This window comes from Sphaerulina musiva (assembly GCF_000320565.1).
Source record: "Sphaerulina musiva SO2202 unplaced genomic scaffold SEPMUscaffold_1, whole genome shotgun sequence".
Lineage (NCBI taxonomy): Eukaryota > Fungi > Ascomycota > Dothideomycetes > Mycosphaerellales > Mycosphaerellaceae > Sphaerulina > Sphaerulina musiva.
This window is the reverse complement of record NW_016017383.1, coordinates 502936-516124: the sequence shown is the minus strand read 5'-3', so window position 1 is coordinate 516124 and position 13189 is coordinate 502936. Positions and strand designations below refer to the sequence as shown.

The window sequence follows — 13189 nt, the reverse complement described above, 5'->3', positions numbered from 1 at the left end:
TGGCCTCGTTTGCGGCGTCGATGGGATACTGTCGGTACTTGTCGCGGACGCTTCTTGTCGCATGTCAGCATAACGCGCGCAGAGCAGGGTGCAGAAAGGACTTACTGCTGCCACTACCGAGAACGCTCGATTTATGGCCATCGACCTTGTCCGATGTTCTCTTGTCTCGGGCTGAGAAGAGTGTCACGAGAAATGAGCGAAAACGAACTGTCGACCGGCGGTGACGGTGGACGTGGCACATACCTTTCGCGCCCACGGCACTGGTGGTGGCCTGTGGTAACGCGAACATGCTCGCTGGCGCCGCTCCTGCTGGCGGTAATGGTACTTGATGTGATATGCTCGGGTGGGGAATATCGCTGTGGAAACGATAGTGCGTGTTCGAAGTGAGGTTTAGTCAAGCCAACTTGAACGCGAGATCCACGCTCAGGCAGATTCAGCCACAGTGGTGGACGCGAATCTTGCCCTTCACTCACTCATTCACTCACTCACCCGCCCAGTCGCTCACTGCTGTCAAGCAGCTATCGCATAGCATCTTAATGACCTGACAGGGTGTCTACGGCGCTGCTGGACGCAATCTACATGCCGCTCGTGGTGAAGCGAGCATATCTGATCCCCATCAGCATGCAGACAGACGGCCCTGTGAACGGCAAGGAGAATACTGTTTACTTACCTACTTCACAAACGCGTACATTTCCCAGGTTCCCAAATAACTACAGGTAACGCAATGAGGTGCTTTCCAAGTGACCCTGGCGTCCACAACGAAAACCTGTTTTACCAACAGTGTGATCGCTCTACCACCGGATCAGAGGTCCAATGTCTAGAGAGAAAACGTATTTGGTCTCGAATTGCTAGTTTTTCTGCACTAACTGGAGCCGAACCACGCTTAAACGCATGTCACGCGTTCTGAAGCCATCTATCTCGACCGAAAACATGGCAGTCATTGCTCATCTCATGCCTCGTAAGTAAGTTCATTTCGTCGGACCTGGAAATCGACGTGGCACTTGTGCCACGCGGTAGACTCCGAAGACTCTTCATCGCTGCTGTCCACGTTGATAGGAGCATCGCGGGTTCCAGCATCCTATGCCTCTGCCTGTGCGTACTGCTTCGTCCACTCCCGCGCCGTCTTGATGGCGAGTGCTGGGTCCTCCTGCGCCATCTGTTAACAGCGCTTCTCGTAGGTGACGGTATGCCTATCCTGTATCTTACCTTCCACTGCTTCGCCACAGCCTCATTCAGGGGATCTTCTGGGTTGGGAGCTCCTAGAAGAGCCTGTATACTCAGCAGTATTGTCCTAATTTGCAGCGCAGGACTCCAGTTGTTCTTTAGCACATCGAGACAGATGCGGCCGAGGCGATCGATGTTGGGGTGATAGATGCGAGTGAGGAATCGGATTTTGGGCGCACACATCGGGTAGTCGTCTGGAAGGAAAAGCTCGAGCTGGAAGACTCCACCTGGGAGAGCATCAGTCTTGTTGTTCGTATACTTTGTAGATCGAATGACGCCTATCCTCACCTTCGTAGCAGCTTCCCCCAGGACCTTCTACCATGACATCGAAGTGGCGGGCGTTGTCGTCGCGAGGCGTCGCTGAAATGCCGGGCACAGGCTCATTCTGCAGACGTTCGGTCTCTTTCATGATACGTTTGGGAAGCGGGGCAGACATGATTGCGGTCGAGATGTGCTGGTGCGGGTGTTCGGGCGGTATTGGCGTCTTCCACGTTCTTCGCGAGAGAATACGGCGGTAATCAAGCTCCAAGCGTAGTAGTGAGATGTTGTATGCGCTGTTGTTGGAGAAGCGCGCGGAAAGCAAACAAAAGTGCAGCAGTTGCATACAGGTACCTCCTACATGTTTGTCCCTCCAGTCCCGATGATGTCTGATGTCAGCCTTTCCGTTTCAGGGTTCGTTCTTGGCACGACGAGGTGATGCCAGTCGCGTCGGGTATCACGCGCCTTTCTGCCGTCTCGTCTGCGATGGAGATCACCTTCATACCTACATGTACATAGGAGGTACCTACACATGATCATCATCATACACACCCCAGTGGAGACTTCCAATCCAGCGCAATGAAGCACCAGCTAGACTCACCGTAGATCAGCTCTATGGAGTTTGCCAGTCCACGATGGGGCGCCTACGAGGATACGAGATCACTGCGAGATGCGACTACTCCTAGTGCCACATACGCTGTGAGCGCGCAATATGCTGCCTATGCCGACCGTCGGGGCGTGTTTGCTAGAAAGCTCGCGACCGGTGAGCACTACAAGCGGTTATTTCGCTACGAAGATGAAAGACCTTGGTTTCAGCCTGTCTTGGCCTTTTCCACCATCCGCGGACGGCTTCTCGCTATTGCCACGGGCGTTCAGATCCTGGTCTTCGACGTGGACACGAAGATTGTGAAGTATGCGTTGAAGGGGAATGGCAGGATCATCACTTCTCTGGCCTGGTCAGAGTCCAAAGCTGGCATTCTGGCTACGGGAGCCGTGGACGGCAGCATTTGCGTTTGGTCTATCAAACATCCCGCTCGACCACTCTATCACGTTCGAGCCTTTCACGGCGCATGCAATCGCGTCGCCTTTCACCCCAAGGACCAGGAATTATTGGCCGGCTGCCACAATGACTGCATTTCAGTTTGGGCGCTTCCTTCTACCAAGCCTTTCCTAGTCACCAAAGCCAAGGACTCGGATTTCACAACCTTGCGCTGGTTTGCGACCGATCCTCTGCGTGTGCTGGGAATCTCGTCAACCGGCTCAGTGTGCATATATGATGTGCATTCCGCATTGGAGACGTTTCGGCAGACTCCATCTCGTAGGCTGGAAGATAACGATGATGAGGAGACCATGTTTGGCAGGCTTGAAGACATCGGCTATATGCCAGCCTCTGAATTCAGTATTGGTATGAACATCAGCCAAGCTTTGTTGATAGGCCGCAATGGCTTGATTGTCCTCCCTCGAGACGGGCATATACTGTTCTTTATCACATTTTTCGCGGACAGAGATGAAGCTACTGAGTTATGGCGACTTCGCCTGGATGACTTAATCGACTGCTTTTCTTTGCGCGTGCGGGATCGAGCCGTGCAGGTTGTCGCCTGTATGGGAGCAGAGACGCAAGCTTATGAGGTACCCGGAACCGTTTTAGATGGCATGGGCTGGAAAATCGCCACGAGCACGAGTGGCCAGTACGGAGACGATGCTAGCCAGGATCGCACAGAACCTGTGGCCCACACTATGAGGCCAGAGTTACACGTCTACAGTCGCCTGATCCAATCGCCGCCGACGTCCAGGAAACCTCCTGTTGCCGATCGCCTCGCAAAGCCAGATGTCGAATTCAAGAAGAAACCTCGATTGCTTTTGGCAAGCAAGTCAAAAGCCGCCGTGCCTGCTGACATACCATCCTCGATAACATCTAGTCTCGAACTATCTACATCTAAAGGCGGATACGATGAGCAAGAGTCCCCCATCACCGCTCTATCTCCGAGCATTCCTGCTAGACATACGTCGCTGGAGCACGCGATCTCACCTCTAGATGAGTCGATGCACTTGCCCGCACGCGCGTCATTCGACTCCATCACGTCAACTGCCGGCCACGACAGTGACTCTGATGATGAGACATTTGCCGAACAGCTACAGGGGAGCGGATCCTTTCTGCCTGGTGGTGTGAATGTGCCACTACCGCGGACATGCGGCGCCAGTTTTGGCGCTAACGGTCAGCTGATTATGTTTTTCCCAACGCGCGCCCAGCCCGCATCCATGAACAACAGTATCACGGTAGAAGCACCTGCAACGCGGGAGCGACATAACTCGACAGTGACGAGGCTCTTTCCACACTTTGGAAACTTGGGATCTCGTGTTGGCGCGCTGTGGTCCACGACTGACAGTGTTGGTTCTCCCGAGAAGTACCGTCATGTTGCATATCGCTCTTCCATGCCAATCTCGTCGTTCGGAAACAATCCACAGTGGTCTACAAGGACTTCGCCCACCAAACCGACCAACACCGGTCTTACATATCAAAAGAACGTCAAGGTTGCCATACACGAGGTCAAGTCCCTCCAGGCTATGCAACGACTTGCATACGAGTATCGTGTCCTACCCGAAAAGGATGAGTCAATGGCCGATTTGTGCTCCGAGAATGCGACGTCCGCGGCAAATGCAAGCATGAAAGAGGCTGCCAGGATGTGGCGCATGCTAGCTGTGCTGCTGGAACAGAGGACTTGCGATACATCTAAGCTGACGCCGGAACAGGCCGATGGTGTTGCCTCTTCAAGAACGCAGCGACCAGCCTTGTCACGAAACATATCAGCTGCTTCCGCCCACGATGATCGTGCAGGCCGCCATAATACGGTCCGGCTGGAATGGCTGCATCATCCGATGGGAAGAAATTGGGCAATGGAGAAAATCCTCAGCTGGGCCGAGCTGCAAGCCGATGTCCAGATGCTGGCGTGCGTGACCTCCATCTTGATCCGGCTCTCAGAGGACTTGCGCCTTGACAATTCGAGACAGCCTCTGCAAGACTGCTATGGCGATGGTCCACAAAGTCCACTTGGCAGGAAGCCCCCACCCAGCATCCCACTCGTTCGTACTGATACCAACATTACTGATGTTAGCTTGTCAGACTACTCTCCAGTCAAACCATACAGTTCGCGGACATCGTCAAGGGATCCGTCGTTGCCGACCACCCCTTACATCGACTCATCAACAAACACTCCGCCATTGGCCTTACCACCTCTCAACAGGCACACATCACGATTATCTGCCTCGGGCTCGGCAAGCCCCGAAACTCATCGCGGTAGCTTCAGCGCAGCGGCTAAGTACTATGCGCAGACTATATCCGACAAGCTGGGCGGCTATAGCACGTCTCCACCCATAAGAAAGCTTGGTGGCAGTCCCGCCAACGAACTGTCGACAAGCCTTCCCACGGCAATAGGTAGCTGGAGCAAGTCGGTGACTTTTGCTGCAGGCTCTGATCCGACACGTGATGGCCGCAGAAGTCTGAGCCTAGCACACGATGACGATAGCTACGACAGCGATCGTACCATTGACGAGATGAGTCTTCCCCGGACGCCCAACTCCAATCATGGAATCACAGTGCGCACACTAAACGGCCAAAGTTTTGGCGATTATGGTCTTGTAACTCGGCCTCTCGGCTTGTCTCTGCTCCCACAACACCTCGCTACAAAGTCCAGCATCTGGCGCGATACTTATGCCGAACAGCTCAGATCATGGGACTTGATCATTGAAGCAGCGGAGTATGAGAACATTTCCGATCTCGCGGGCGCGAAATGTTTTATTGCCTTCAAGGGAATGTCACGCAGTCATGTCGTTCCGCATATTGACCCGCAACGTCGAGGCGTAACATGCTGCATTTGTTTCTGCATCATCAAAGCTGCGAAGCAGGTGTGTCCAGCTTGTTTACATACAACTCATAAGCATTGCTTGGAAGAACTTGTGGCCGACTTTGACGGGGTTGATGCAGCTTTCACGTGCCCCACCGGCTGCGGTTGCGAGTGTGCTGCGGTGGGAGATGTTTCGTATCACGCGGTAGAGGAGGATAGGCACGCGGAATTGGAAGCTGCTGAGTCTGCGCCTGCGATACATGCTCAGTATCCAAAAAATAGGAGCCTGACTGATCCGAGACTCCTTAGGCAGAGGTCAGAGGGAAATTCGTGGTAAGGAAACTCTGCGAACCCAGCTGGAACATTGGCCTATTAAGCATGCCAACCTTGGTTGTCGCAGAAGTCCCCACAGCGTTCCTGGTCCAGGCGACAGCGATCACTACTCTCAAGGCGATCATCCTGCATGATATGTACGATTCACAATGGCTGAGACTTTGGGTACCGCGTGACTAGAGTCGACTTTTTCCCCATCACCAGATCACCACATAAATCAACGGGGAGTCCGCTCTTCACCTGCTCAAGCTTATGCAGTGATCAATCTCCATTGATGTGCTCGTGAGTCGTGCGCCCTGGCTTGGACCATGGGACGACCTGAGTGGTGTGTATAAACTGGGACGGATCTTGTGACCTGCGAAATGATCAGCCGGTCTCCAGGACGAGAGCTGTTGACATGCAGGACAATGCTGGATATTTTTCTGCAGACGGGACGCTCGGCCACGGTCACGTTCTGCGCATTCACATGGACTGAAATTAGTTTTACATGAACATGGTGAGAATTACAGCCATACTGCCCAGCCTATCCATGACCAGTTGGTATTGAGGCACAGGGGGTCCCATTTCTGAGACTGGCATATCCTTGCTGCACTGTGGTAGGGCTACTGGACGGGCGGGGCGGCTTTGGTACTACAGTACTAGTGTACGAGACGCATTGAACCGTTCGCAGATCTCCACACCAAGCTAACATCAAGTCTAAGTGCTATTACATGCAGGCACTGCGCCAGTATCTCATTCGAATGTGGAACAGTATGCGGAACATCTGTCTCCTCGCATCACAAGACATGTAGAACTACCCAAGGATTAAGAAGCTACGGGCTTGCGCGCAGATGTTTCCAGAAAGCTCATCCTCCATTCTGCCGTGGAGCGAGTTGTCCAATGATCAGCATCGGTTTATGGGTCGAGCCCCTTTATGCTCCTAGATGTGAAGATACTCCGCACGCTGCGCATGCTCGACCCTAGTTCAAGATGCGCCGTGAAGCCGTGAAGCGGGGAATTAGCCTCACTATAACGCTCGCAAAGCATGCGACTTTGACAAATGGCCTTCGAGGGATGGGCGTGTTTAGAAGACCCAACCGAGGCAGAAGGGCCTGGGAGTAAATATGTCAGGGGCTGATGATGCTGGATCGTGGGCATGCTCGATCACGCCTCTTCCTATATCATGCGCAAGGACCTGCTCCGACATGCTTCTTTTTCATCACGTCGACTGACCCTGGGAACACACGCTCGTCGTTACTCACCCACACGCTCGTTTATACTCAACCAACATCATCATGAAGTTCACTGTGGCGCTGTTTGCCATTGGCGCCCTCGCCGCCGTGCGTCGCCAGACCGGCGATTTGGCATCCAACGTTCAGGCAATCACAGATGCAAGTAAGTCGTCGACATGTTGCACCATAACACGCTCACGTCCTTTGGCAAGCAGACTAACACCCTCCTCCAGCAAAGAAGGTCACCACCGCCATCGAAGGTTACAACGGAGATGTTCAACAAGCAGCGGCCGTGGAATCTGCTTCTAGCGATGTCCTGGCAGCCATCAAATCTGCCCAAAGCACCGTGGATGGCATGTCCACCATCGACCAAAGTGCCGCAATCACGCTTGCAATCCCCATCAAAGACCTCTCCTCGGCTGTCGACGCCTCCATCACCGCACTCATTGGCAAAAAAGATGCTTTCGACAAAGCAGGTCTCTCCTCACTTGTTCTCTCCTCTCTCCAAGACCAGAAGAAGGCTTCCGACGCCTTGACCAGCGCTCTCCTCGGCAAACTCCCTGAGGCACTGCAAGATACCGGTAAACAACTCGCCAAGCCCGCTCAGGATTCTCTCGACAAAGGTATCGCTGCTTTCTCGTCTGGCGGTGGCGGTGGTGGTGACATGAAGCCTGCCGGTGACATGAAGCCTTCCGGTGACATGAAACCTGCCGGTGCTGTTCCTCCGCCACCCATGGACATGGGTGCGCCCGCCAGTCCTCCGGAAGCCGCTCCGCCAGCTCCTTCTTCCGCCGCCGAGTACCCGTCGCCAACGATGCCCCCGGCCGGCATGACTCCTCCAGCTGAAGCTCCTTCCTCCACCTCATCTTGCCCTGAGACTACCACCATGATGCCTTCCATGCCCATGATGCCTTCCATGTCTACGATGATGTCTATGGAGACTACTACCTCGATGCCAATGATGTCCACCATGCCCACCATGCATCCTACTATGTCTACGAGCATGAATGCTTCTACGACTACTATGCCTGTGAGTTACACTGGTGCTGCTCATCAACAGGCTGTGGGATTGGGTGCTTTGGCTGTGGGTGCACTTGTTGCTGTTTTGTAGGTTGGGGGTGTGGTGTGTGGGGGATGTTGATGTGGGTGGAGTGGAGTTGAGGTGATGAGTTGAAGTGATGTTGAGTTGAGGTGAAGTGGAAGTGGAAGTCCACAGATTGCGGGGATGGGGGCAAGATGAGTGGAGCTTCATTAAGATATTGAGTCTGCGCCGAAAAACAGGTCAGAGTCTCAGAGAGAGAGAAAGGCAGTGAAACTGGAAGCGCGATTATGTATGCTTAATGTCCATTTACGTCAATATACACCCGATTCGTGCGATTTGAGACCTTCACTGTTCACAATAATCATTACTGTAGGTAATCTTCAATTCTACCTAAAATCCTTACGTGCAGCCGGCACAGCTCAGAGGTAGTGACATGTCCGTCGCAAATGCCACCTCAAATACATGTAATTATCATTATCATACATGATGGGAGAGGACAGACAAAACACCCAACAGCATCACCGCGTCTTCTCACTCAGCATCGCCTCCTCAGCCATTTCCCTTCTCCCCACACTCACCACAATCCTCTCCGCCACCCAAATCGGCATCAACTCAAACAAATAACTCTGCACCCGATGGCCCCAATACGGATACACCACACTTTTCCCACATCCCACAGCCCCCAACGCCACCTTTGCAAATTTCTTCGCATCGGGGACAAATACGCCTTGCGGTTTCACATAATTATCTGTCGCCACGGCACTCACCACTAAGGCAATCACTTCCACATCGACGCCCTCGGCTCGCATTTCAGAGGCTAGACAGCGCGACCAGGATTGATTGTATGCTTTGGCGCCCGAGTAGATGGAGAGGTATGGAAGGCCGAAATCGGCCGAGGCGGAGGAGACGTTGATGATGAGGGCGGGCGTGTGGTTGCGTAACTGGGGCAGGAGGATCCGAGTGATTTCTGTCGGGAAGCGGAGGTTGATATTGATGAACATTTGCGAGTCGGAGGGGTTGCGTTCATGCAGGGGGTAGAAGGCCGGTTTTCCGGCTGTTCCGCCGACGTTGTTGATGAGGATGCGGAGGTTGAGCGAGGTGAGTTCGGAGGCGGCTTGGGAGAGAAGGTCTTGCGAGTTGGGGGAGGAGGCGTCGATGCATAAGGTGCGGATGGATCGTTGGGGCCATTGGGAGAGGAGTTTTTCGCGTTCTGCTTCGAGTTTGGAGGGATTGCGGCCGTGGAGGATGATGTTGAAGCCTGTGGCACAGAGTTCTTCTGCGAAGCTTCGCCCGATGCCATCGGTGGCGCCGGTCACCAGCGCCCAGGCTGCTTCATGTTCGGCTGCATTGGGCTTTGTGTGCAGATAGCGCTGCAACGTGCTTCGATGAAGGAAGTGCAGATGTATGAAGGATGCGAGCTTGTATGCTTGGTGTGCTGCCCAGACGGTTCCGATGACTTTGGCAGCCGACATGAGGCGGTCTGGTATCATTGCGACCGAAAACATGGTCCACTGAGGGAACGGGCGCAATTGAAGGTGTTGAGCCCTAAGCTGATGTTATATGTGTGATTGTTGTGATTGTTGTTATTATTCATGCCACCCAAGAATCCAGGATGCAAGGTCATGTTGCCAGCGCCGCTTACCGTGGGCCTCTCGGCACTTGGTCTAGTATTTCTAGCCATCGGTGTGAGATGGCCAGAGTTCTCGCCGGGCAGTAGAGGCTTACAGAGAAGTATCGAAGTATCGAATTGCATCAGGCGGGTCAGGCTTAACTGTATGCTCTGGAACTCTATCTGATACATACTTCTGCCCTATGCCGCCCCTATCCAATGCGAACCATGAGCACTTCTGTCCGAGTCACGTGAATTCGCGGAATGATGGTGAGGTCAACATCACAGCCCGCGCCCGCAACACCGGCCCGCATACCGCCGCATACCCATCAAAACGGTCGAAACGATCCTCTTCACCTCGAACTTCCATCGGTATCCGTCTTCACCACCACCGCTATCAGGCCTCACAGCAACGTGCAATCGCCATGAGGCATTACGGGAGGCGCCATCATCAAGTTGCTCCGTGCACTTCCCGCGTCTGGACCTCAGGCAGCTGCAGACACACGAGCACCACCAGACTCGACACTCATATTGCCGCTCATCATCAGCTGAAGGACTGAGGGCCCCATCAATCACATGACTCCAGCAACATGTCGCAGCAGACATCCGACCAGCTGTCACGCTATCGCTGGGCGGGCTTCCTCGTGGCCACCGCCGCAGGACTCTACGTCTCGAGACGACTATACCACTCGTACACACAGCTGCCTGCCACCACTCTTCGAAGAAGCAACGCCGTGCACAGAAACCGCAACAACGGACTGGGACCAGTCGATTTCGAACCGCCGACGTCCGAGGCGCCCTTTGGATTCGTCTTGATCCGTAAGCACAACAACGAAACGATGGCCATCAATCTGGCAACGACGCGACTGCCCTCCGCCCAGGTGTTGAGGGAACTATTTGGCAACGGCAGTGAGGCCATCCGACGCAATGCGCAGACCTTGGCGCTGCAATGTGTTCTCGCCCTGGCTTGGGTCAAGGCGCAGGATGCAGAGGGTAGGTTGGTGCTGCGCAGCCATGGCTTCGATGAGCTCGCCACAGCCATGCTCAGCCAGCAGATGGACGCCATCTTGCAAGCGAGCTACGCTCTTCTGACCTCCATGGATCTTGACACGGTGGATCCCCAGTACGTGCGTGAGGCCGTCGAATCTTTGAGCAGGGACAATCCTTGGCACAGTGGCAACGCATCAAGTTCAGGTGACGAGGATCCGGATCCTGCAGACACAGAAGAAGTCTGGGACGCTGAGAGAGCTGAGCCAAGTCAAGGGTTGCGAGGTCTCCTATACTACATTGCCGAAGATGACGCGAAGCGCAAAGCCTACGAGCATCGAGGCATTCGGTGCGAGGAGTGCGGCGATTTCCCTATCCATGGTGTACGCTGGCATTGTCTGAATTGTCCCGACTTTGACCTGTGTTCGGCCTGCGAGGCCCATACTCGACACCCCAAGACTCACGTGTTTGCAAAGATCAAGATACCAGTCCCCGTTCTGTCCCAGCCCACGGAGAAGATGAAACCGTGGTATCCTGGTGATTCTAGAAAGATTCACGCTTCTCTATTCATACAACTGAAGAAACAGTTGTGCCTCGAGTATGATTACGAGGAACCTCAGCTCGACGCAATGTACGATCAATTCACGTGCTTAGCTAATGTTCCCTGGGAGCAGGACCCAACCAAGATCAAGTGCGCAATCGACAGACGAGCATTCAACAGAGCAATGACTTCGGACCGCTGGCCAGCTGGGCTGGCTACGAATGCCATGTACGACCGCATGTTTGCATTCTATGACACAGATACGAATGGTCTGATTGGTTTCACCGAGTTCGTGAACGGCATGGCGTACCTACGAGGTCCCAAGCGCTTCGCGTCGTTGAGAAGAACCATACAAGGGTATGATCTCGATGGAGATGGATATGTTAGCAGGGCAGACTTTCTACGAATCCTTCGTGCCAAGCACATCATTCAAACACAACTCATCAGCGACCAAGTGGAGTTCCAAGAGGACGAGCGGGTACAGGCCAGCATGGATGTATTACGATCCAGTCAGCCCATTAGCTCCATCTTTGCGGAAGAGCAGATACCTCCGGGAGAAAGGCGGCACCCACGTGGCAAGTATCCTGACGAGTTTGGCGACTTGCAACCTTTGCCTACCACAAAAGCCGTTCTCAGTGATGAAGACCCCTATGTTCGGCGGTTACCTGCTCGTGATCGTCTTCGGACAACATTGTCGCGATTTGAAGAGCATATTGGGCGTTCCACAATGCAAGGCGACGACAGTCCCCGCGACGAGGATGTGGAACAGCAAGTGGCATTGTCCGTGCTTGCGCCAGTCGAGGAGGAGACCATAGACCCATACGTGCAAGACATTCTGTGGCAGGTGGAGGAGAATGGCTTCAACGAGCTCCTGGATCCCCTGTTCAAGGATCGAGAAGAAGAGGACTCCGATGTTATGAGGACTCGCGTGGAAAGAATGTTGTGGGCTTCGGAAATTGAAGATGCTCTTGCCGCTAGAGAAGCGGGTTTGCTACCTCAGCCAGGTGCTGCGGCGGCGGCGGCGGCGGTCAAACAGTCCACTCCCACGAGCAAGCCAAGTGGCTTGGCGAGCACTGCCGTGGAGGTCCCACAGCGTACCGACGAAATCATTGCAGACCTAGCCAATGCGATAGACGGCATCAGATCTGGTTCTCAGGGCCCAACCACCGCTGCAGACAGCATTGTACCAACAGACTGGCTCAGCCTCGAGAGACGAGAAGCCCAGATTGCCGAGGCACCGCTGGAGGATCTGTTGAACAGCCAAGGCTACGGGCTACGCGACAATGCACACGAAGGAGCAGCGGCATCAGAACCTCGGGTTGCATCCTCTGACAGCTCGAGCATCTGGAACGGAATTCCCGCAGATCGAGCAACATCACCACTCAAGACGACAACCATTAGTGATAATGACGATCATAATCATGACAACTCCATGGAACCACCCCCATTACCGCAGCGCCAAACACCACCATCACCACCACCACCCCAACAAGAGAAGAAGACGACCGCTTCGGAACCCTCGCGCCTTTCCCAGCTACGACTCGAGCAACTCGTGCGCCTGCATGACCTGGACGCGGAAATCACTCGCCGTGGTGGACCGGGACGGCTGACGTATGACGAAATCGAAAATTTGGTCGTCAAGAGTGGAAATTCCGAGTTGAGGGGTTTGGTGAAGAGTTGGTTGGAGTGGGCTTGTTTTTGATGATGATGAGATACAATGAGGAATGAGATGATGCATGGAGGATGAGGAAATTGAGAAACTTGAGGAACTTGAGAATGGTGGTGGGATGGATGACGAAGCATGGTGATGGGCGGTATTGTGGCAATTGAAAAATCACTGACTGCATGGTTTTGAGGTTGTTGGGTCTTTTCTTATCCAGTGACTTACTTACTTACCCTACCTTACTTACCTGGAGTAGAGTGAGGTAGTTGGATATGATGGATGCACTCATCATCGTCGTCGTTGTGGTCGTGGTCGATTGATACCTACCTTACTTACCTCTGGGTACCCTTTGGAGAAAGGTTAGGTAGTTAGCTGTGATTAATCAATCAATCAATCAATCCATCCATCCATCAAAAAAGATCATCAATAGAAGTTCTTACGCAGGGAGAGGGAGAGAAAGAGATAGCAAAGCCCAAAAA

The 13189-nt window shown here is 53.7% G+C and overlaps 5 protein-coding genes across 5 annotated transcripts; 3 read left to right on the top strand and 2 right to left on the bottom strand.

The window, feature by feature from the left end:
- Window positions 1-829: 829 nt before the first annotated feature.
- On the bottom strand, window positions 830-1797 carry SEPMUDRAFT_145613 (ubiquitin-conjugating enzyme). Its single transcript, XM_016903163.1, has 3 exons — window positions 1513-1797; window positions 1207-1451; window positions 830-1147 (listed from the first exon to the last, which is right to left on the bottom strand). The coding sequence occupies exons 1-3, from the start codon at window positions 1658-1660 to the stop codon at window positions 1079-1081; spliced, it is 462 nt and encodes a 153-aa protein (XP_016764460.1). The 5' UTR covers window positions 1661-1797; the 3' UTR covers window positions 830-1078.
- Window positions 1798-2097: 300 nt separating this feature from the next.
- On the top strand, window positions 2098-8235 carry SEPMUDRAFT_152582 (uncharacterized protein; the record flags this gene model as incomplete). Its single annotated transcript, XM_016907473.1, has 2 exons — window positions 2098-7031; window positions 7102-8235. One exon carries the CDS (start codon window positions 2098-2100, stop codon window positions 5659-5661), a length of 3564 nt encoding a protein of 1187 aa, XP_016764458.1. The 3' UTR covers window positions 5662-7031; window positions 7102-8235.
- Window positions 5634-8235, top strand: SEPMUDRAFT_129303 (uncharacterized protein). The gene is made up of 2 exons (XM_016902274.1): window positions 5634-7031; window positions 7102-8235. The coding sequence occupies exons 1-2, from the start codon at window positions 6932-6934 to the stop codon at window positions 7977-7979; spliced, it is 978 nt and encodes a 325-aa protein (XP_016764459.1). The 5' UTR covers window positions 5634-6931; the 3' UTR covers window positions 7980-8235.
- Window positions 8236-8263: 28 nt separating this feature from the next.
- SEPMUDRAFT_145612 (NAD(P)-binding protein) lies at window positions 8264-9415 on the bottom strand (the record flags this gene model as incomplete). The annotated part of the gene is made up of 1 exon (XM_016903162.1): window positions 8264-9415. The coding sequence occupies one exon, from the start codon at window positions 9413-9415 to the stop codon at window positions 8429-8431; it is 987 nt and encodes a 328-aa protein (XP_016764457.1). The 3' UTR covers window positions 8264-8428.
- Window positions 9416-9971: 556 nt separating this feature from the next.
- On the top strand, window positions 9972-13048 carry SEPMUDRAFT_145611 (uncharacterized protein). The gene has a single exon (XM_016903161.1). It carries the CDS (start codon window positions 10110-10112, stop codon window positions 12747-12749), a length of 2640 nt encoding a protein of 879 aa, XP_016764456.1. The 5' UTR covers window positions 9972-10109; the 3' UTR covers window positions 12750-13048.
- Window positions 13049-13189: the final 141 nt, after the last annotated feature.

What these genes read in the sequence shown, in the direction of transcription:
- SEPMUDRAFT_145611 (XM_016903161.1), top strand. Translation starts at nt 10,110, where the DNA reads ATGTCGCAGCAGACATCCGACCAGCTGTCACGCTATCGCTGGGCGGGC.
- SEPMUDRAFT_145613 (XM_016903163.1), bottom strand. Translation starts at nt 1,660, where the DNA reads ATGTCTGCCCCGCTTCCCAAACGTATCATGAAAGAGACCGAACGTCTG. An exon ending in TGGGGGAAGCTGCTACGAAG is followed by an intron (nt 1,452 to 1,512) that starts GTGAGGATAGGC and finishes ATGCTCTCCCAG; the next exon opens with GTGGAGTCTTCCAGCTCGAG. An exon ending in CTGTGGCGAAGCAGTGGAAG is followed by an intron (nt 1,148 to 1,206) that starts GTAAGATACAGG and finishes CAGATGGCGCAG; the next exon opens with GAGGACCCAGCACTCGCCAT.
- SEPMUDRAFT_129303 (XM_016902274.1), top strand. Translation starts at nt 6,932, where the DNA reads ATGAAGTTCACTGTGGCGCTGTTTGCCATTGGCGCCCTCGCCGCCGTG. An exon ending in TCAGGCAATCACAGATGCAA is followed by an intron (nt 7,032 to 7,101) that starts GTAAGTCGTCGA and finishes ACCCTCCTCCAG; the next exon opens with CAAAGAAGGTCACCACCGCC.